This window comes from Scyliorhinus canicula, chromosome 2, assembly GCF_902713615.1.
Source record: "Scyliorhinus canicula chromosome 2, sScyCan1.1, whole genome shotgun sequence".
Taxonomy (NCBI): domain Eukaryota; kingdom Metazoa; phylum Chordata; class Chondrichthyes; order Carcharhiniformes; family Scyliorhinidae; genus Scyliorhinus; species Scyliorhinus canicula.
In genome coordinates, this window is record NC_052147.1 from 58,920,230 (window position 1) to 58,943,650 (window position 23,421).

General features: G+C 44.9%; 1 protein-coding gene across 5 annotated transcripts in view; it reads left to right on the forward strand.

Annotated features, from left to right (window-relative positions):
• Window positions 1-6,574: 6,574 nt before the first annotated feature.
• samd4a (sterile alpha motif domain containing 4A) overlaps window positions 6,575-23,421 on the forward strand; it is a 237,761-nt gene continuing 220,914 nt past the window's right edge. For 3 of the 5 annotated variants that reach the window (XM_038779263.1, XM_038779301.1, XM_038779292.1), the window contains exons 1-2: window positions 6,861-7,055; window positions 8,029-8,569. In XM_038779263.1, coding sequence (XP_038635191.1) covers window positions 8,374-8,569 — 196 coding nt within the window. In that variant the 5' untranslated portion in view covers window positions 6,861-7,055; window positions 8,029-8,373. Of the gene's footprint in view, window positions 6,634-6,860; window positions 7,056-7,336; window positions 7,520-8,028; window positions 8,570-23,421 lie in introns of those variants that run through there. The other 2 variants (XM_038779283.1, XM_038779274.1) reach the window with 2 other exon arrangements.

Consider the following 23,421-nt stretch of genomic DNA (forward strand, 5'->3'; position numbering starts at 1 on the left):
CAGCCCTTCTCAACAGACACCGAGGACAAAGCAACGTAAGAACAGTGGTTGGGGTCTCCGACCGACTCCAGGCCTGGAAGACCAGATACAATGTGCTCCATTGAACGCGAAACACCCAACCTTCAAATTGAGATTGTGAAAACATGGGCAGCCAGTTCTCAAATTCAGCCGGGATTTCATCCCCGGCTCCCCTTGGGATACTAGGCGCTCGGATACTCCTTCACTGGCCCCATCTCCCTCATTCAACCAAGATGTTTGACATACCATGGCAGCAGGATTTTCAAGGACTAAACGTGACCTCCCACCAACGAAACTGCCCTATCGACTGACAGGATTCTCTTCTCCGCTTCATCCATTCTCTTTGTGATATCTCGCACTTCATCACCATGAGCACCAATAATCTGTGCTGGGGAACCGAGACCATTGTCCATAACTTCACTCTCAATGGCAGCAATCATCTCAATGCGAGCAGCATCGCTGAAGCATAGGACTGCCCACCAGCGAAACCGCCACTGTGAACTGGGCCCCAGCCAGGCCATCTTCGACTGCCTCAAGATTTAGATTTATTGTCACATGTACCGAGGTACAGTAAAAACTTTTGTTCTGTGTACAGTCCAGGCAGATTGTTCCATGAAAAACATAGGACATACTATAAATACACAATGTAAATACATAAGACATTGGGTGGAGCATACGAGTATTGTGCTACAACAGTGGAGAAGATGTGTAGAGAGATTAGTTCAGTCCATATGAGGGCCATTCAGAAGCGGCAACAGGGGGGAAGAAGTTGTTTTTGAATCTGTTGGCTTTTATACCTTCTGCCTAATGGAAGAGGTTGGAAGCGAGAAGAACCTGGGTGGGGTGGGTCTTTGATCATGCTGCCTGCTTTCCCAAGGCATCAGGAGGTATTGACAGAGCCAATGGATGGGAGGCAGGTTTGTGCGATGGACTGGGCTGTGTTCATGACTCTCTGTAATTTCTTACGGTTTTGGGGTGAGCAGTTGCCTCAATAAAGGATTTTCTTGACTTAACAGGGCTCCCATCACCAAATTTTAACCAGGATCTTCCAAGAACATAGCACAGATCATACACATCAGGATCAAATAATTATGGGTTGCGTATCAGGGAGAAAAAAGGATAAAAAGATGAGTAGCACCAGAGCTCTCAAAAAAGCAACTGATCCCATGCGTACATCACCTGGCAACCGACAGTATATAATTTATTGAATCAGATTGTTTTTGGAAAGTGAATCAAGACATCCGCCCGTGACCCACCTGCGAGTCGTGACTCTGGGTTTGAAAAACCCTGCTCTGGAGCACATTGGCTACATTATGTACGATCTGCAAAGTGGTAGATTTTTTAATCCAGTGTTTTGTGGCATTATTCATTGAACAGAGATGATTTCTTAATAGGATATATCCACGAGAAGTGTGCACCATCCGGGGTTAACGAAGGAAGTTACGATGGTATCATATTGAAAGAACCATTGAATTTTGAAAGAAAAGTCATTGTGTTGTGAAGATCAGTGGCAGGCCATAAGATTGAGAACATTTTAGAAATCATCAAAGGATGACTAAAAAAAACAGGGGGACAAATTAGAATATGAAAGTAAACAAGCAAGAAATAGAAAAACATGATATTAGCTTCTGCAAGTATATAAAACGGAAGATAGCAGTTTCTGGGGAATTAATAAAGGGAACAAGGAAATAGAGACTTTCAAGGTTTTGTACCTGTCTTCACAGTAGAAGACACGAAAAGCACCAAAGGAATAGTTGAATACCAAAGATTAAAAGGGATGAGAAAAGAATGAGGGTGGTACAGTGGTTAGCACTGCTGACTCACTGTGCCAGGGACCCGGATTCGATTCCAACTTCAGGTGCATGTCTGAGTGGAGTTTGCACTTTCTCCCCGAGTCTGCATGGGTTGTTTCCTCTGGTTGGTGTTTCCTACCACAGTCTAAAGATGTGCAGGTTAGGTGGATTGGCCATGGTAAATTGCCCCTTAGGGTGAGGTTGCAGGAATAGGCGGCGGGGGGGGGGGGGGGGGGGGGGGGGTGATCTTTCGAAGGGTTGGTGCAGACTCGATGGGCCGAATGGCCTCCTTTTGCACTGTAGGGATTCTATTCTATTCTATAAATAGTGATGTAAGGGTATATTTTATGAGTTCATGTTGCTGACAGGAAGTCCTGCAGGGGGCACTGAATGTCCAATATGGACTCCCAAAGAGTGAACGTGCAGAAATGCAGATGTTGAAATACATCAGCTGGAGCACATGAATGGCAGAACAGGAGACATATTATGCTGAGAGGCATTCAAGGCTGAAAGAGCAGACCAATAGTGGACAAAGGGCTGAATGCAAATATTGCAAAGTGGCGGCAAGGTGACACAGTGGTTAGCACGGCTGCCTCACCACGCTGGGACCCGGATTCAATTCTGACCTTAGGTGACTCTCTGTGTGGAGTTTGCACTTTCTCCCAGTGCCTGTCTGGGTTTCCATTGGGTGCTTCAGTTTCATCCCACCACCCAAAAATGTGCAGGTTAGGTGGATTAGCCATGTTAAATTGCCCCTCGGTGTCCAGGGATGTGCAGGTTAGGTGGGGTTATGGGAATAGGGCAGGGGAGAGGGCTTAGGGTGCTCATTGGTTAATGGGCCAAATGGTCTCCTTCTGCATTGTAGGGATTCTATAATTGTACATCCTACAAAGGAAGAAAATGATTGTCCAGCAAGGGGAAAACTGTGTTTTAACTGTGAGAAGCTATATGATTGTGTTTGTCTAAAACAAGCCGATACAGATGGCCACTGGAAAGGTAAAAGCAAAATACTGTGGCGGCTGGAAATTTGAAAAAACCCCCAGAAAATGCTGTGAGCCATTAAGGTTGGATGTCACATTTGGAGCATGGAATGAGAAAGGGCTGGAGTGAGTGAGTGATTTATTCCTGGAAGGGCGGTTTGCAGCCTGGAGGAATTGAATGAGAAATTTGGGTTGGCAGGCTCGGACGTGTTTCGGTACCTCCAGGTATGGAGCTTTGTGAAGAGGATGTTCTCAGATTTTCTGGTGGTGTTGGTGTCGCTATCGTTGGAGAGGATTCTCTCCTGTTTTGGGTCGGAGGAGGGCAGCACATCCGGCATGTTGAATGGATCGTAGGGGAAGAGTTGAGTTCGGTGGAAGGGACAAAAGCTAAATGGGTGGAAGAACTGAGACCAATGAAGGAGGTATGGAGTGAGGCATTGTGGATGGTGAATGCTACGTCATCGTCTGCGAGACTAAGCCTGATACAGCTCAAAGTAGTGTTTTGAGCACATCTCACTAAGACTGGGATGAGTCGGTTTTTTGAGGGGGTGGAGGATAAGTGTGAGTGCTGCTCGAGAGGGCCTGCTCACCTCACACGTGTTCTTGTCCTATTTCAAATTGGGGGGTTTTTGGCAGTCGTTGTTAACATCATGTCTGCGATCTTAAGTATTGAACTGAAGCCCTCTCGTTTGGTGGCTATATTTGGAGTTTTGGATGTGTCAGAGCTGCGGACGGGTGTGGCGGATGTCCTTGCCTTTGCCTCATTGGTGGGGCGGAGGCAGATCCTGCTGGGTTGGAGGCTAGCAATGCTGCCAAGTGCTCTGGCATGGTTAGGGGATTTGATCAAATTTCTGCACCTCGGGAATGTCAAATACACCTTGAGGGGGTTCAATTGAAGGGCTCTACCGGAGATGGGGGCCTTTTTATATTGTATTTCAGGCCACTGTTAGCTGTTAGAAGGGGCTGGGGAGGGGGATGGGTGGGGAAAGGGTATAAAAAGGTGGGGGGGGGGTGAATACGCAGGGTGGGTGTTTATTCCTTTGGCTGAAGATTGTTTTTAGATGTTCTGGTTGTTTACATTTAGTTAAGGGTTATTGATTGTATTTTTGGTAATTTTATATTAAAAAAATGTTAAAAGTGTAATAAAAATATTTTAAAAAGAGAAAATGCTGGAAAAGTGCAGTAGGTCTGGCAGCATCTGTGGAGAGAGAAAGTGTTAATGTTTCGAGTCCATATGACTTCTTCAAAATCATTGGAAAGATATCAGCTAAAGAGACTGGTGAAGCAGACTCATACAACAAGTTGGTTCCATCGCGTCTACAGGTGATAAATGGCTGTGACGGTGAGAATGATGACTGCAGAAGGAGAGCATCAAGTGAAAAAAAAGGGTCAGATAGACACTTGTGTGTCATGCAACATCATGACCTTCATAGACTTGTGCGAAGTGGCTCAACATGACGATCCAAAAATGAAGCACTCAAAAGTAAGGTTGAGGCTGTATGATGGGATGATACTCATACTGAGGACACATTAGTCTGAGAGAAAATGCTGGAAAATCTGTCAGCTTTGACAAATGCTCACCTGGACTCAAAACGTTAGCTCTTTTCTCTCCCTCCAGATGCTGTCAGACATGCTGCGATTTTCCAGCATTTTCTCTTTTGGTTTCAGAGTCCAGTATCTGCAGTAGTTTGCTTTTATACATTAGTCTGAGAACCCAATGTAATGGCAAAAATGGAAATCTGGAGTTCCAAATCATAGACGGTATGCAACAACCACTCAGCTCAGTTGGAGAAAGTCTAAAGCTCGGACTGGTAATTTTTTAATGTGCCAACAGAGATTTACAATGTGTTGCAGCCCACAAATTCATTGCCCACTGATCAGATCCTAGAGGAGTACAAAGATGTGTTTACAGAATTTGGATGTTTACCTGGTGAATATCATCTGGAAGTGATGAGAGTGTAAGACCAATTCAGCATGTCAAGAAGAGTTCCAGCTGCCCTCAAGTCAAGCCTATAAAACAAGATAGAAGAGCTGGAAAAGAAAGGAGCAGTCAAGACAGTGACATCTCCTACATAGAATCCCTACAGTGCAGGAGGCCTTTTGGCCCATCGATTCTGCACCGACCCTCTGAAAGAGTACCCTACCTCGGCACACCCCGCCCCATGCTATAAACGAACTCAAACCGCACATCTTTTGAACACTAAGGGACATTTTAGCAAGGCCAATCCACCTAACCTGCACATCTTTAGACTCTGGAGGACCCGGAAGGAACCCACACAGACACAGAGAGAAAGTGCAAACTCCACGCAGTCACCCATGAATTGAACCCGGATACCTGACGCTGTGAGGCAGCAGAACTGATCACGGTGTCACCATGATGCCCCTTGATTGAAATGCAATAATTAAAAAAAAAAAAATTTAGAGTACCCAATTCATTTTTTCCAATTAAGGGCCAATTTAGTGTGGCCAATCCACCTACCCTGCACATCTTTGGGTTGTGGGGACGAAACCCACTCAAAAATGGGGAGGATGTGCAAACTCTACATGGACAATGACCCAGAGCCAGGATCGAACCTGGGACCTCGGTGCCATGAGGCAACTGTGCTAGCCACTGTGCTGCCCTGAAATGCAATCATAACTCTATGTCCTATCTTGCTTGCTGTAGACATGTGATCTCTGCCATGTGGGATTCCCTGAATCCTACATTCAGTTCAATAAAGATACTAAACTAAAAACACAGCATTCTTTCAGCTCCCGGGTATATTTCCCCCACCTCTGAGTTTAGAGTTCTTATGCATGCCTGTTACTATGGCGTAGCAAATCTATCACAGTTACAGAAGTAGACATTACAGGGCGTTGCTCCAGCTGCTCCAGTGAAGATATGCCTTAGCCAATGGTGAAGAAGTGCTGGATGTACTTTGTACACCCATATCTCAAAACCGGCTAAACTGTGATATGCTTTTGCTATCAACTATACAAAACTATTTTAAAAATGTGTAAATGAACGATGTTTAGTTGAACAAAGACCAAATGTGCATAAAAAACTAAAATCTTACTTATAAAATGTTGTTTGCAAAAATTTGAAAATGTCGACGGTAGCACAGTGGGTAGCACCGTTGCTTCACAGCTCCAGGGTCCCCGATTCAATTCCTGGCTTGGGTCACTGTTGGTGCAGAGTCTCCTAGTGTGTGGGTAGGTTTCCTCCCACAAGTCCCGAAGGATGTGTAGGTGAAATGAAATGAAAATCGCTTATTGTCACAAGTCGGCTTCAAATGAAGTTACTGTGAAAAGCCCCTAGTCGCCACATTCCGGCACCTGTTCGGGGAGGCTGGTACAGGAATTGAACCATGCTGCTGGCCTGCTTTAAAAGCCCAGTGTGCTAAATCAGCCCCTAAGGTGAATTGGACATTCTAAATTCTCCCTCTGTATACCCGAACGGGCGCCGGAATGTGGCGACTAGGCTTTCACAGTAACTTCATTGTCACGTTAATGTAATCCTACTTGTGACAATAGGGATTATTATATTATATACTACGTTGCCGGCCATGCATTGTTTTTGTGTGTGCATTAGTAATATAGGGGTTCTTATGTTCCTTCAGAAGTGGTAACAGTTGCATTGTTTGTTTTTCATTCCCTGGGATTATACACGTCTCGTGAAGCAGCCCAGTTGGCCACTCGCTCCTGAGCAACTCCTCCAGGTGAGGTTCGCTGAGGTTACGGCCGGGGGGGGGGGGCGGGGGGCACACAGCCTCGGCCCGGGCGGCTGACCCTGGTCACGTGCTGACACACACACGCACCCCGCGCGCCCGGAACCCTTTCGGCCGCGCCCTCCACACACTCAGGTAAAACACTCGGCTGAGGCCGAGAGCCGCCCCGGCCCCGGGAAGGCGGCTTGAACCGGGAGAAACGGCCGCTGTCAACCTGACCCGGGGCCAGTTCAAACCGACATCTGCGGCGCGTGTTAGGCGAGCGCCTAGCAACGACGCTTCCTTCCCCGGGAGGCGGGGCCCGAGCTGGGCCTCTCAATGCCCGGCGGGGGGAGGTATAAATACCCCGACCCCCTCCTCCCCCCCCCCCCTCTCCGGGGGCCGCCTCTATTTCTGGCCGTGCCATGACGTAATGCTGAATGTTAATGAGCCGGGGCGGGGACTGGCCTAAAAATAAATCCAACTTGTGGCTGCGGCGGTGGCCCCGGGCTCCTCTCATGGCCCCCAGCGAGCGGCATCAGCGCTCAAGCCCGAGCCGGCCCGCGCCTGTGAAGCAGGTCGGTGTCCAGGGAGGGGGGAAGTGCGTCGGGCCGGGACCTCTGCGAACGGGTGGGGACCGCTGCGAACGGGTGGAGAGTCTCTCTCTCCGGGTCGCATTTATTAATAATCTTCACACACGCTGCGCCGCTCCTGTTATTTTTAGCCGGGCTGAGGATTGGCTTTCTGTTTGGGGATCGCCAGTGTTGGTTAGGGGCGGGTTATTATTAACGTTTGGGTTCAGAGAGGGATGTTTAGCCTCTTCCACCCCCCCCCCCCCCCCCCAATTAAATGAGCGATCCCCAGGTCTTCACCCTGCCCTTTACCACAGGCTGTGTCGGAGCTAACTTTTCCTGATGGCCCGGGGAGGGAGGGGGTTCTTCTCCCTACATTTTACAAGCACGGCTCCAATTTAAAACTGGCCTGTTTGGAGATGAAGCTGTCTCCGTTGCAGACGGACAGACACCCGCCTGGTGGAGTTGCTGTGAGTTTCCGCAGTGTTGCACGGGGCAGGGCAGCGTTCGTGCTGAACGCGGTTAAAGGTCCATCCGTAAGGGTTCATTTCTCTCAGCCTGACATGGAAAATCCCCCGCAAGGGGCACGGCGGTGGACGGACTGCTGCCGCGCACTTGAGGTTTGGGCGGACAGTTCATTCTCGGTCTGCATTGGGCCTGAGCCCAGAGGAATTGCGTGGCTCTGCATTGCTCTTGGAAACAGTCTGGCGGGTTGGCTAGCGGCTCTTTGCAGTCTGTCGAATAATGTGTCGCTTGTGGAGCATATTATCTTATCGTTTCGGGGCTATTTGTAGACTGAACGCTTAATTACAACCCCGAAGGAGTCGCTGCATTATAATTTGTAATGAGTGGCTAGTCACTGCAGGCCGAGGGAGGGGAGGGAGATCAGAGATCCTTCGCTTTGAGCGTAAAGTTTGAACTATTTATCATTCAGCGACGCTACGTTTCAACAGTCGTTTTCCTTTGATTTCTTTTCCAGTTTTGACCACGCATGGGAATGCGGGCGTTGAGGATTAAAACTGATATCGTGGGGCGAGGAGCTCAAAAATCCGAGATCTGCTAATTCTGACAGGTGATATACTTGTAGTGTCTGGTAGATTTTTGGCCCACTGTTGAATGCCTCGGAGGAAGAGGGAACGTGTCAACAGTGACGTTATTCTACAGAAAAGGAAAGAAAAAATCGCAACCCGATCCACATAAAATGTGACAACCCCTCCTTCTACATGCTTCTGAGCTTGATTTTTTTTGGAGGGAGGGGGGGTTGTCTTGTGCCGAAGAATCGCAACGATATAAACTCGCCGAGTGCTGAGCCCTTTCCTCAATCATGATGTTTCGAGATCAAGTCGGCGTTCTTGCAGGGTGGTTTAAAGGGTGGAATGAATGTGAACAAACTGTAGCTTTGTTGTCCCTGTTGAAACGAGTGAGCCGGACCCAGGCTCGTTTCCTTCAGATTTGCCTGGAGCATTCTTTGTCCGATTGCACCGAGCTTCACATTCTCGAGGGAGAGGCAAATGATCCCGGTAAGTTTAATACAACTAAATTATTTTTTATGCTGCCTTTCCGAGATTGACACGAAACTCTTACAATTTAATGATTCGGCAGACAAATGTTTAGTAACCTTTTAAATTGGCAGTTGGTGTATTTCATTGCGGTACACGAGCAACATCACCAGCGTAAGAAGTAAAACGCTTTGATGCATCTTGTTCTGCAATTTCCTGTGCAATAACCCAGTCATGTCACGTAGAGTCTGGGTATCCTGTGCTTTCTGGACAACGTGGCTTGGTTTCTTTTCCGATCTTTTCATTACACGTAGCTTTCTATTTTATCCAATACAATTACGGATCCAGTTAAATTAACTTTTAAATGTTTCTTCATTCTGTTTACGAATATCACCCGCGTCATCTTTATTTGCCTGTCAAACCAAAAATAGGGTGTTTCAGTCGCTACGGGTACAGTATTCCGATTTTAGGAAGAGTATTTTCCAGTCAAACTCGAGAGGAAATAGTGAAGGCCAAAAGTCTGAGACGACTTGTATACTCGGAATAATATGTCGATTAAATATAATACAGGACCCTGTTCAGCAAAAAACTTCGAAAATGTAATACGGAATGTCCGTTTTGAGAGAGCATATGTCATACTTGTAGCAGAATATGAGGCTGAAATATTTGAAATGAAAATCTTTGTACTATAATGTTTCACCCTGGTCTATGTAGCAGACACAATGTGGTAGGATTGACTTGTGGAATAGTGTAATCTGGAAGAGTTCCGCCCAAATAGTTGTTTAAAATTGACACAGTTGCGGCTCCAGATCAACTCTTTTTTTTCCGTAGGAATATACAAAGGGTGTATTGGGGAGAAGTAATAGACGTCTGTGTTCACCGATTGGTGGAATTCTTTAGGCTTGATTGCAGTAGGATACTGAACAGAGCCCTTAGTGTTTACTCAGAGAAAAGAATGCACAGTCCTCTTCCAGCTGTTCCATATTAGAGCACGGAGCCTACAAGACTTGGCAGCTGTCTGTACTGCCATTTGCTGACAGCCTCCAGTACTGTGCTCTGCTGCTAGGATATTTATGCATGGATTCAGCAAGCACCGAGAAAACTATTCTAGTCGATGAATTTGAGATCATATTGGGGGATGGGAAAGTGGAATTTCTATATTTCCATGTATAATATGTGATTTAAGGGACACCAATGTCAAGATTATATTGCAAAAAAACACTAATCTAATTTTAAATGAAAATTCTGTGGATGGTGGTAATTTGAAACTAAGAACAAAATTGCGGGAAAAACTCAGCTGGTCTGGCAGCATGTGTGGAGAGAGAAACCAGAGTTAACATTTTGAGTCCAATATGACTTCTTTAGAACTGATTATATCTAGTTTCATAAAATGGCAGTGGTGCACCAACAGTTGGGTATGGAGTCAAGAAATATACTTGATATGGTAAGAGTGGAAGAAGTGGGGCAGCACAATGGCGCAGTGGGTTAGCACTGCGGCATCACGGCGCTGAGGTCCCAGATTCGATCCCGGCTTTGGGTCACTGTCCGTGTGGAGTTTTCACATTTCTCCCCATGTTTGCGTGGGTTTCGCCCCCACAAAAATGCGCAAGCTAGGTGGATTGACCATGCTAAATTGCCCCTTAATTGGGGAAAAAAAATGAATAGGGTACTCTAAATTTTTTTTAAAAAGTGGAAGAAGCTCATTATTAGTAATTATCATCAGTGAAGTATCTCTTCTGTGAAATTGTTATCCTATTACTAATGCATAAATCAGTTCAGAAACATAAGACATTTAAAAAAAAAAAGTCTTGCTTGAAGCACAAATTTTAAATGGAAGTTGCATTAACTAACAGCAACTTGTTACCTTTTGTTGGTTGCATTTGGTTTACAATCTGTGCTGAGAAGTGAAACCCCACCAAGTAAACTGTTACAAATTTTAACTTTCTAGATTAGCTTCCTGTTCTATTTGCAGCATACAGTATATTTTTTATAAATGTTTTTTATTGGGCTTTTGAACCAGCGTACTATATATTGCACAATTATACCTCATAAGGAATAGGTGGTACTTTGTGCCTAGCAGTTAAACACAAACGTATGTTTGCAATTACATTTCCTAGGAGAAATTCTAATTAACTGTATTCAGAGCTGTCATAGTTTTGAGTACAGTGATTTCCGTAGAATCATAGAATTTACAGCGCAGAAGGAGGCCATTCAGCCTACCGAGTCTGCACCGGCTCTTGGACAGAGCACTCTACCTAAGCCCACACCCCAACCTATCCCCGCACCTCCACCCTATCTGTGTAACCCCATCTATCCTTTTTGGACACTAAGGGCAATTTAGCATGGCCAATCCACCTAACCTGCATATCTTTGGACTGTGGGAGGAAACCCACGCAGACATGGGGAAAACGTGGCGATTCAGCACAGAAAGTGACCCAAGCTGAGAATGGAGCCTGGGACACTGGAGCTGTGAAGCAACTGTGCTAACCACTGTGCTACCATGCTGCCCCTTCAGTTCCAAGGACAGATGTAAACGAGAAATGGGGAATAAACTATGCAATGTTATGTGCAAACTTGGAAAGCCACCAATAATCCAACTATAAACTAAGAATCTTTTAAAATCCTAAAATGGGGCAGCACGGTAGCACAAGTGAATAGCACTGTGGCTTCACAGTGCCAGGGTCCCAGGTTCGATTCCCCGCTGGGTCACTGTGTCTGTGCGGAGTCTGCACGTTCTCCCGTGTCGGCGTGGGTTTCCTCCGGTTTCCTCCCACAGTCCAAAGATGTGCAGGTTAGGTGGATTGGCCATGATAAATTGCCCTTGGTGACCAAAAAGTTTAGGAGGGTTTATTGGGTTACTGGGATATGGTGGCAGTGAGGGCTTAAGTGGGTCGGTGCAGACTCGATGGGCCGAATGGCCTCCTTCTGCACTGTATGTTCTATGTTCTATCTTCTAACCTGCCAATAGCAGAGTATAACAGTTATTTTAAAAAGCATATTGCTATTCAAATTCTGTGTTATAATAGTGTTTGGAGGAGTAACTGTGTACAGACATTGGCTCAGATAGTAATTGATGGCCTTAAGCAGCTAGGAAAAGATCTTGAGTAAAGAAACTATATTGGATCAATTCTTAGCTTCAATGTTTGCTTAGACTTGAACTGACAACATTTAAAGCTGCATAACTTTCAACTTTGTTTAGCACTGCCTAAAGATATCTTGAGTCTGAAAAATAAGCCTCCAAAACCACAAATGTGTAAATTCAATACATTGAGTTGTGTAATGAGACATTTGCCTGCTTTTGGGATACATTTAGGAACTGAGGTAAGCTTTTCGAGCCTTAATCATAGATAATGTGTACCATAATAATTTTTTTCACATCCTTTGATACCCATCCCCAACATAAATCTATCAATCTCGATCTTAAATTTCAATTCATCCAGCATCCATGGATGTCTGGAGAGAGGGAGTTCCACATTTCAATTGCCCTTTGTGTGCTTCCTGTTTTGACTCATAAATGGCCTAACTAACCTGAGTCTTCTCGTTCTGAATTCCTCCACTAAAGGAAATAGTTTATCTGTATTTGTCCAATCATTTTAAACACATTGATTACATCATCCATCAACTTATTATTACTTTGCAAACTCCCACCTTGTGTGTGAGGTTGGGGCTCATACAGCTGAAGTTGGTGTATAGCGTGCACCGTACAAAGGTGACGATGAGCCGTCTCTTTGAGGGTGTAGAAGATGTGTGTGAACGTTGTAAGGGGGGCCCCCGCAAACCATGTTCATATATTTTGGTCCTGTCCAAAGCTGGAGGATTGCTGGAAGGAGGTTTTTAGGGTAATCTCAAAAGTGGTGCACGTGAAACTGCACCCGGGCCCTCGGGAGGCCATATTAGGGGTGTCGGACCAGCCGGGGTTGGAAACCGGCGTGGAGGTAGATGTTGTAGCCTTTGCCTCGTTGATCGCCCGTTAGGGTGGAGATCAACTTCTCAACCCTGTGCCCTGGCGTGGCAGGGGGTCCTGCTGGAATTCATAACGCTTAAAGGTCAAATTTGAACTGAGGGGAAGGATGGAGGGGTTCTACAATTCATGGGGCCTCACGGTAGCATGGTGGTTAGCATCAATGCTTCACAGCTCCAGGGTCCCAGGTTCGATTCCCGGCTGGGTCACTGTCTGTGTGGAGTCTGCACGTCCTCCCCGTGTGTGCGTGGGTTTCCTCCGGGTGCTCCGGTTTCCTCCCACAGTCCAAAGATGTACGGGTTAGGTGGATTGGCCATGCTAAATTGCCCGTAGTGTAAGGTTAATGGGGGGATTGTTGGGTTACGGGTTACGTGGGTTTAAGTAGGGTGATCATTGCTCGGCACAACATCGAGGGCCGAAGGGCCTGTTCTGTGCTGTACTGTTCTATGTTCTATGTTCTATGGGTGTTATTTATTATGCACTTTTGAGACTTGGATTGGATCGGACATTAGGGGTGGCTGGGAGGGTTGTGGGGAGAGGGACTGTGTGTTAATGGTGACTATGGGTGATTCCTGATTCCTTTTTGTCATTTATTTATGTTAACATGCGGGCTAATGTCTGGGGATTGTGGGAGGATGGGATCGTTGTTTCGATATGGGGATTGACATTACATTCGTTACTGATTATTGTTTATTGTTGGGTGTACATTTGAGAGAAAATGTGAAAAAGGAGAACTAAAAAATATTTTTAAAAAATTTAAAAAAACTTTGCAAACTCAAGGGAATGCAGCAGAGTCCTCCATAACTTAATTTTTGAAATCCTGGCAAAATTTGAGTGAATCTGTGTGCATTACCTATTCAAAAAAAACTTCCCTGAGGTCCAGTGCCCAAAAATGATGCAGTACTTTATTTTTAAAATATTTTTTATTCTCCTCCCTTTTCACATTTTCTCCCAAATTTACACCCACCAACAACAGACAATAATCAGTAACAAATATGTCGATCCCATATCAATAACAACGATCCCATTCTTCCACCAAACCCCAAACATTAGCCCGCATGTTCACATAAACAAATGACAAAAAGGAATCGGGAATCACCCATAGTCACCATCAACACACACTGCACCCCTCCACATAATGTTCGATGTTATCCAGTTCTTGAAAGTGCATGATGAATAATGCCCATGAATTGTAAAACCCCTCCATCCTGCCCCTCAGTTCAAACTTAACCTTCTCAAGACGCAAGAATTCCAACAAGTCCCCCCACCATGCCAGGGCACAGGGTGGAGAGGCTGCTTTCCATCCCATCAGGATCCGCCTTCGGGCGATCAGCGAGGCGAAGACTACAATATCTGCCTCTGCACCCATTTCCAACCCTGGCTGGTCCGACACCCTGAATATGGCCACCCCGGGGCCCGGGTCCAGTTTCACGTGCACCACTTCAGAAATTACCCTAAAAAACTCCTCCTTCCAGTAATCCTCTAGCTTTGGACAGGACCAAAACATATGAACGTGATTAGCAGCCCCCCCGCAACGTTCACACACATCTTTGCCACCTTCAAAGAATCGGCTCATTCTCGCCCTCGTGAGGTGTGCTCTATATGCCGCCTTCAACTGTATCAGCCTCGAGCACGAGGTGGAGGCATTCACTCTCTGGAGCACCTCGCACCAGAACCCCCTCCTCCATATCCTCTACCAACTCTTCATCCCACTTTGCTTTGATCCCTTCCAGTGGTGCCTCCTTCTCTTCCAAAATAGCTCCGTAAACCACTGACATTACCCCCTTCTCCAGTCCCCCTGTCGTCAGCAGCTCCTCCAGCAATGTGGAAGCTGGCTCCACCGGGAAGCTCTGTATCTCCTTTCTGGCAAAATCTCGAACCTGCATGTATCTAAACATTTCCCTCCTGCTCCAGCCCATACTTCACTTCCAGCTCCTTCAGCCCTGCAAACCGACCCCTAAGAAACAAATCTTTTAGTGTCTTAATCCCCTTCTCCCCCCATTTCCGAAAATTTCCATCCCATCTCCCTGGCTCAAATCGGCATCTCCCTTGACCCTGCCCCCAACCTGAAGTGTTGGCGAAATCTCCTCTAAATTCTCAATTAAGCTATTTATTACCGGACTCCCTGAGTACTTCCCCGGGGCTATCGGGAGCGGCGCTGTTGCTAGTGCTTTCAATCCCAACCCCCTGCACAAACTCAACTGATGCAGTACTTATGTTGTTTTTTAACCAAGGCTTTCTACAACAAAAACAGTTACTTTATTTTGGGGGGGAAAGGCGGGATCAGGGTATTGAGCTCAATGATCAGCCATGATCATAAAGAATGGCGGAGCAAGCTTGAAGGGCCAAATCGCCGCCTCCTTCTGTTTTCAGTTTATTCCCTTGACATAAAATTCAATATTCCATTGACCTTTTTTTGATTACTTTTTGCATTGCTGCACTTGGCTTTTTGGATAAAATTAGCTCCATACAGGCTTACCAGCCCTTCCCAGCCAAACACCTTATGACTTTCACCTCATGAGTTGTCCTCCGAGTTACCGAGTTACTGAAGCTCCGACAACTATGAGGGGGCTTCAAAGCCTGGAACTTGAGCCATTAGATTCGGCGACAGGAACAAGAGTAGACCATTCAGACCATCAAGCCTGCTCCGCCATTTAATACGATCATGGCCGATTGAACACTTGAATGCCTTTTACACCCACTATCCCCATATCCCTTTATGTTAAAGGTATTGCTCAGATTATTGAATTGTCTTGCTTTTTATAACTATTGCATTTACTTTTAAATTGTTTATGATTGACTTGTAAAATGTAGTCAAATCTGTGGGTTCTGAAAATAAATCTCATAACTTGTATTGTTAATCTAAGCTTTGTTTGCGTACTAACCTTGCTGAGACTTGAGTGAAAATAAGAAAGCCATCATTGGGTGCACATGCTCTCATATTTTCTGCATGAGTCAAACTACTTTGTTCAATTAAGTATTCTTGAAGTATAGTCACAGTTGTAATGTAGGAAGACATGACAGACAATTTGTTCACGACTAGGTCCCATAAATAACAGCATCTTGTATAGCACCTTTGAACATAAAATGTCCGAAGACTCCTCACGGCAGCATTCTAAAACAAAATATGAGACTGAACCAGGTACAGCAATATTAGGTCAGATGACCAAAGCTTGGTTAAAGAAGTAAGTTTTAAGGAGTGTCTTAAAGGGGAAAAGTGAGATAGAGGTGCATAGGGAGAGGAATTTCAGAACTCGGGACCTAGGTAACTGGGCACTGCCACATGTGGTGGAGGGATTCAAAATGAGGGAGTCGGCCTCCGCGGCCCAGCAACATTCACTTACATTTAGTGCAACAGGGGCGCCTGCTTGGTCTTCACAATCTCACTTGAATCTCACTTTTAATGCGGCATCACAGGTCAGTTACAGCAGCATAGTCTTTTAATTTGTAATCCGCTATAGATTAATAACTGACTCGGGGGTCTCAACCTCAAAAGGAATTTTTCATCCGCCACTTCTCTTTCAAAATCTGAAACTTCGCCTTTCATTTTTTAGTACTTCCCTGCATATAAGATGTGGGATTTGCATCCTTATTTGCATTGGCAGAATTGACAAAACCATACCTCAAGAAATCAACTTGAAACTGCTTTGCTCCCGAGTTAAATTGTAGGCTGGTGGCCAGAGGCCCTGGAGCTCTGAACAGAGCTAACACTAGCACTGCACTGTCCTGTTGTGGATTCTCCTGAGCTGTTCTCCAGCAGGTCAGATGTGAGATCCTGGCTAGTAGGTACACTGCCTATTTGTGCCTCTTGACTGTCTCTTCCCTTGTAACAGAACAATCCATCATCGCAGTTCTCTTGACATGCCTGCTAGCAGCTAGAAAATGGAAGAAGCTCTTTCCCTGTGATTTGGCAGCAAAAGCACCTAGGTATAGGGTGCTTGACGTCAAGTATATGTGCAGGACGCATGATCTGTTGACTGCTGCTACTTCTGGATGGAAGACTGCACACAGCCTCATTTATTTTCATTTAAAAGGGGCATCTGCACCATTCTCAATGTAAAAGCTGATAGCAGCCACTGGGCACTTCTCCCACGATCGGGACCAGATTGTTGGTAGGGAGGGGCTACAGAGTAGCTAGCTGGACTGGGGACCAAACAAAATGTAAACATTGGCTTCAATTTGCCGTGTGTTTAATTTCTGTGAATCCAGTACTGGATATTGGATAAGCAGTCAAACAAATTAGCGACAGTAGAAGAATTCAGAGGAGATAATGGTAAGGCAAGAGCTGGGTGTCATTAATGCACTTGTATAAAGTAATGTTCTGCTTTCAAATGATATCTTCAGGGGAAAGCATGTAGATGAGAAATAGGCAAGAGTGATGTCAGGGAAAGATACTTGGTGGTGGGGGGGATGTGGGTGTGTGGGGGGTAAATGTGGGAGTGGGAAGCAAAACTACTGTAAGTGATACTCAGGCTATGATTTGATAAATAAGAATAGAACCAGGTGAGAACAGGGTGACAGTGGAAAGGTGCTGAGGAGGGTGGTGTGGTCAACTGGCCAAAGGGTGCGCAAGAAGGACAAGGAGGCATAGTTTGCCTTTATCACAGTTGTGTAGGATGTCATTTGGGACTTCAGACATATGTTTTGAATTCAATACAAATCTGCAATTGCATGTCTGATAATCACCATAAAACGCATCTGGTTCACTAACGTTCTCCAAGGAAGGAAATCTGCCATTCTTGCTAGTCTGGCCTACATGTGACTCCAGACCCACAGCAGTGCGGTTGACTGTTAACTGCCCTCATGAATGGGTAATAAATGCTTGTTTTTGTTTTCATTGGAAGAGCTCAACTTGAATTGAAACTGGAATACAAGAAATTAGTTTGTACTGGATTGATGTTGAGCTTCTTTGAAATTATATGCTGTTCTGTAAAATCGGAACAAAACTTAAAGGTTTCTAAGAAATACATCTTTATTATCTTAATCCTAGAACATAAGAGATGGAATCATGTATAGAACACACCTTTAAAAAGATGACTTTGTTAACGAATTTTGCATTGCCAAAAGTCTCATGTGTTGATTTTCTGGATAAGAGGAGATTAAACCTGTCCCTACTTTTTATTTAATGGTCAGAGTTCTAGATTTATTATCATCATCTGCTTTATAATTAGCTTCCAATGATTAGTTCTTGCATTTTCATTTAAATATAGTTCGATTCATTCATTTTCTCTTGCATCCTCTTGGAAGAACTGATTCCTTGCCAGGGACCGCAGTTCCATGGGCACTATTCCGCTCCTGTACTTTACCCAACTAGTTAAGCTTGGCAACAGCGCTTGAGCTTTGACAAAGGGTCACCTGGACTCTAAGTTAGCTCTTTTCTCCCTACAGATGCTGCCAGACATGCTGAGATTTTCCAGCATTTTCTCTTTAGTTAAGCGTGGCGATGTTGGGGCATTAAAACGAAGCATGATTGTGTTGTGAGCATAAGTCTCCAGTAGGGGTCAGCAGACAACAATCAGGCATGATAACAAATTTCTTGGACCATGAGCAATTTATATTTGAATCTCACTTCTTGTATTAAGGTGAGCAATAATGTGCTTTAATAGGTGAGGGTGAAATGCAGATCATGTGCTGTTTCAGCCTTTCTCACCTGCTAATTGTAATGTCTCTCTCCCCTTGGTTTGCGTGTTCTCTCGTGCGCGCTCTCATACAGGTTAGGTGGATTGTCATGATCAATGTGCGGGGTTACAGAGGCAGGGGAGTGGGCCTAGGTAGGGTGCTCTTTCGGAGGGTCGGTGCAGACTCAATGGGCCCAATGGCCTCCTTCTGCACTGTAGGTGTTTATGAGTACACCGTTTTGTTATTGGGAGGATGAGTGGGGTCTGAGCAGTGGGAGGGTTGGGTGATTGGGTTGGTAGGGTTAGTGCAGGCATTGCTTAGATTGAGGGTAGTCGGGGGACTCTCAGTTAGAGCTAATCCATTTCTGGTTACTTTTTGGCATTATCTATTTGTTTCTTTCTATGTTGTTAAATTTAAGAATCAGTGTCTTTATCCTTCCTCTGAGCTGATTTCTTTATCGTGGGAGGACTGGGTTCCTTCTGACTCTCCCTTGTTTGTTTGGTTTGTTTGCTTTCTCTCTGCTTGTGTCTCTCTGTTTTTTCCTCTCTTGAACTATGTCTAGTCTTTCCTATGTATTCTATGTGTCTCAGCACACATGACAATAAATAAATCCAATCCTTCCTTTTCTTCTCTGGGAGACCCTGTCAGTTTGATTGTAATCTGAACTTGTTGCTGCAGGTTCTCTTTATATTTGTCTAAATGGATTTTGGTTCTGCTGGGGCCTGGATTGGGGTTTAGTTGTGTTGTATGCATTTTCCCTTGGGACTGGGGTTTTTGTGCGTTTTCTTTTGTTTTTGTAAAGATGAACCTGCTCTTGGCTTCTACATGGGTGCAGATGGTTCTGGTATCCGAAGAGAGGAGGCTGCACCTTTGGCGCTACCGAGGGGATTGTATGTTGGTGTGCACCCGACCATGGCCCGGGAGACTTATCATGATTTTTCATGGTTATTGTAGGCCTGTGTGCGTGGTAGGGGGGGGGTCACTGTTTTGACATGATGACCTTATTCTGTCAATCCCTCAGTCTCTGGTGAGGCCATATGAGTATCTAATCCTGTTTAATGATTGTATCGAGCCAGTTGTGATGTTATTCTCCTGTTCCATTCTGTACACTCATATTAATCCTTCTTCTTCTTCCTACTCATGGGAATGTTTTTGCAACTTCATTGCGTTATTCTCCAAAATGAAAAACTTAATAAATATTTTTTTTTAAATGGGAAAAGGAAATAAATGTTGGTTCTTTCGAGGATGAGACTGCAGAATTAATAATGGTAAGCAAGGAAAATTTAGAGACTTTAAACAAGTATTTTTGATGTTTCTTCATAGTAGAAGACACAAAGAATCCTAAGAAGAGTATAAAATGAAGGGGCAAAAGAGAGGAAGGAACTTAAAAAAACACTTTTGCTCAAGGGAAAAAAGTCGTAGATAAACTGAGACCAAAGACCCTGGACCAGATGGCCTACGTCCTAGGGTGGAAAAATAAGTGACTGCAGAGATAATGGATGCATTGGTTGTAATCCTCAAATTCCCCAGATTCTGGAACAATCCCAGTGGATTGAAAAACTGCAAATGTCACATCAGTTAAGAAAGGAGAGAGACAGAAAGTAGGAAGCCATAGACCAGTTAGTGTAACATCTGTCATTGGGAAAATACTAGAATTATTAAGGAAGTAGTAGCAGAGCATTTAGAATGCAATCTGGCTGAGTCAACAATTTGAGGATTTAATAAGCAGAGTGGATAAAAGAGAATCAGTTGATGTGGTGTATTTGGATTTCCAAAAGGTGTTCAATAAAGTGCCACATAAACAGGGTACTGCACAGGGAAGAGCCCATGTTGTTTAGGATAATATATTGGTAAATCCTTTATCCATGCTAACAGGAAGCTGGACAAGGTTAAATGTGCCATTTTCAGACTAGTGAACTGTAACCAGTGGGGTGTCATAGGGATCAGTGCGGGGGGCCTCAACCAGTTACAATTTAGCTTGATTTGGATGAAGGCAATGTGTTGTAGCCAAATTTGCTGACAATACAAAGGTAGGTAGGAAAATAAGTTGAGTGAAGGACACAGTCTGCACGCAAATATTGGTTACGTGAGTGGGCAAAAACTTGGCAGATGAATTATAATATGAGAAAATGAGAGGTTGCCTGCTTTGGTGGGACCCATAGAAACATATTATTTAAATAGAAATTGCAGAATGCTGTGGCACAGAGGGATCTGGGTGTCCTCATACAAGAATCACAGTTGGTAACTGTGGCGATTGGAGGATTTTAGGAATATTGGCGTCTAAATATTGGGACAAAAGCCTGGGGGTCTGGTGTGTTTGGCTGCATTCGGCAGGTTTTTAAAAATGATTTTGTTTTGCTTCTAGTAAGTAACAGGTGCAATTGATCAGAAGAATGTGGATTGACTGGGGAGATTCATGGGCAGTTAATGTGCTTTTGCAGCCTGCAGAGACGATGTGTATTTTCATCTTGGGGAGATGAGGTCATTGCCGTGTGGAGCTCAGAGGCAGAGAGTTTGGAGAATCTTTGTATGAGCGAGGGGGGGGGGGGGCAGGCAGAGAGAGAGGGAGGAGCTGAGTTCCGATCTGCCTGACTCCTTGAGTCCACAATTATTTCTAAGTAGGATAGTTTTAAAAAAAGAGTAATATTTTAAAGAAGTGCAAACAGCGCAGTCTTCTCTGAAGACCAGGAAAAGGCTGAAACAACCTAGTTGAAACAGCTGTTTGAAGATATTTAGCCAGAGTCTGAAGGAATTCCAACAGGAGGAAAATCTGTTTTATAAAGTAAGTATTTCTCTATGCCTGCTATTTTTAAAAGTAAATTTAGAGTACCCAATTAAATTTTTTCCAATTAAGGGGCAATTTAGCGTGGCCAATCCACCTAACCTGCACACCCTTGGTTTGTTGGGGGGGGGGGGGGGGGGGGGAGAACCTATGTAGACACGGGGAGAATATGCAAACTCCACACGAGCAGTGACGTGGGGCTGGGATTGAACCATGATCCTCAATGCATAGGCAGCAGTGCTAACCACTGTGCTGCCCTATGCTAATTTTAAGGTGGATTAACAGCTGTATATTTCCTGTTCAATGGGAAATTGTATAGTTGTGTTAAGGTGTAATAAGCTGTTTATTTTGGATGTGAAGGTAAAAGTTTAATTGTATTTATAATCGGGTTTATGTTTTGAAATAGCAAGTCCTATTTTTTTTTTCATGCAATCACTCCTGGAGTGAATCATTCTTTGTGCACAATCTTAAAGTACAAAACAAAGAGAACAAACAAAGAAAATTACAGCACAGGAACAGGCCCTTTGGCCCTCCCAACCTGCGCTGATCCATATCCTTTCCAAGGATCGACTTCCCTCTGTTCCCCACCCATTCATATATCTGTCTAGATGCATCTTAAATGATGCTATCGTGCCCGCCTCTACCACCTCTGCTGGCAAAGCGTTCCAGGCACCCACCACCCTCTGTGTAAAAAAAAAAAAAAACAACTTTCCACGCACACCTCCCTTAAACTTTCCCCCTCTAACCTTGAAATCGTGACCCCATGTAATTGACACCCCCACTCTTGGAAAAAGCTTGTTGCTATCCACCCTGTCCATACCCCTCATAATTTTGTAGACCTCAATCAGGTCCCCCCTCGACCTCCATCTTTCCAATGAAAACAATCCTAATCTACTTGACCTTTCATCATAGCTAGCACCCACCATACCAGGCAACATCCTGGTGAACCTTCTCTCTAAAGCGTCCACATCCTTCTGGTAACGTGGAGACTAGAACTGCACACAGTATTCCAAATGTGGCCTAACCAAAGTTTTGTACAACTGTAACGTGACCTGCCGACTCTTGTACTCAATACCCCATCCGATGAAGGCAAGCATGCTGTATGCCTTTTTTTTTTTTTATAAATGTTTTTATTCAGTTTTCATATTTTATATTGAACAAATTACAAATTGTTAGGAGAGAAAAAGAACAAAAAAAAAAAAAAAAAAAAAAAACAACAAACAAACACGCAAAAATTAACATACATATTTACAGGTAAGCATCTTCGTAGTAGTAACTGCGCCCGCCCCCCCCCCCCCCCCCAACATGTTTATTTAGTTTGGTTTTGGGCCTTAGCTAGCCATCGAACCCCCGTACCGAACCTGTAGCCCCTCCCGCTACCTTCCCCCGACTATTCTTCCTCTTGTACATTGGCCACAAATAGGTCCCGGAACAGTTGCATGAATGGCTCCCACGTTCTGTGGAAGCCGTCGTCCGACCCTCGGATGGCAAATTTGATTTTCTCCATTTGGAGAGATTCCGAGAGGTCGGACAGCCAGTCCGCAGCTCTGGGCGGTGCTGCTGACCGCCAGCCAAACAGGATTCTACGGCGGGCGATCAGGGAGGCAAAGGCAAGGGCGTCCGCCCTCCTCCCCAGGAATAGATCTGGCTGTTCTGAAACCCCGAAGACCGCCACTATCGGGCATGGCTCCACCCTCACTCCCACCACTTTGGACATAACCTCGAAGAAGGCTGTCCAGTACTCCACGAGTCTGGGGCAAGACCAGAACATGTGGGCGTGGTTGGCCGGGCCTCTTTGGCACCGTTCACATCTGTCTTCCACCTCCGGGAAGAACCTACTCACTGTATGCCTTCTTGACCACTCTATCGACCTGCGTTGTCACCTTCAGGGTATAATGGACCTGAACTCCCAGATCTCTGTACATCAATTTTCCCCAGGACTCTTCCATGGACCATATAGTCCGCTCTTGAATTGGATCTTCCAAAATGCATCACCTTGCATTTGCCTGGATTGAACTTTATCTGCCCAACTCTCCAATCTATCTATTTTTTTTACTGTATTCTCTGACGGTCCCCCTTGCTATCTGCAACTCCACCAATCTTAGTATCATCTGCAAACTTGCTAATCAGACCACCTATACCGTTGTCCAGATCATTTATGTATATCACAAACAACAGTGGTCCGAGCACGGATCCCTGTGGAACACTACTAGTCACCTTTCACCATTTTGAGACGCTCCCTTCCACCACAACTCGGTCTCCTGTTGCCCAGCCAGTTCTTTCTCCATCTAGCTACTACACCCTGAACCCCATGCAACTTCACTTTTTCCATCAACCTTCCATGAGAAACTTTATCAAATGCCTTACTGAAGTCCATGTATATGACATCTACAGCTCTTCCCTCATCAATTAACTTTGTCACTTCCTCAAATAATTCTATTAGGTTTGTAAGACATGACCTTCCCTGCACAAAACCATGCTGCCTATCAATGTCTATTTTCTTCCAAATGT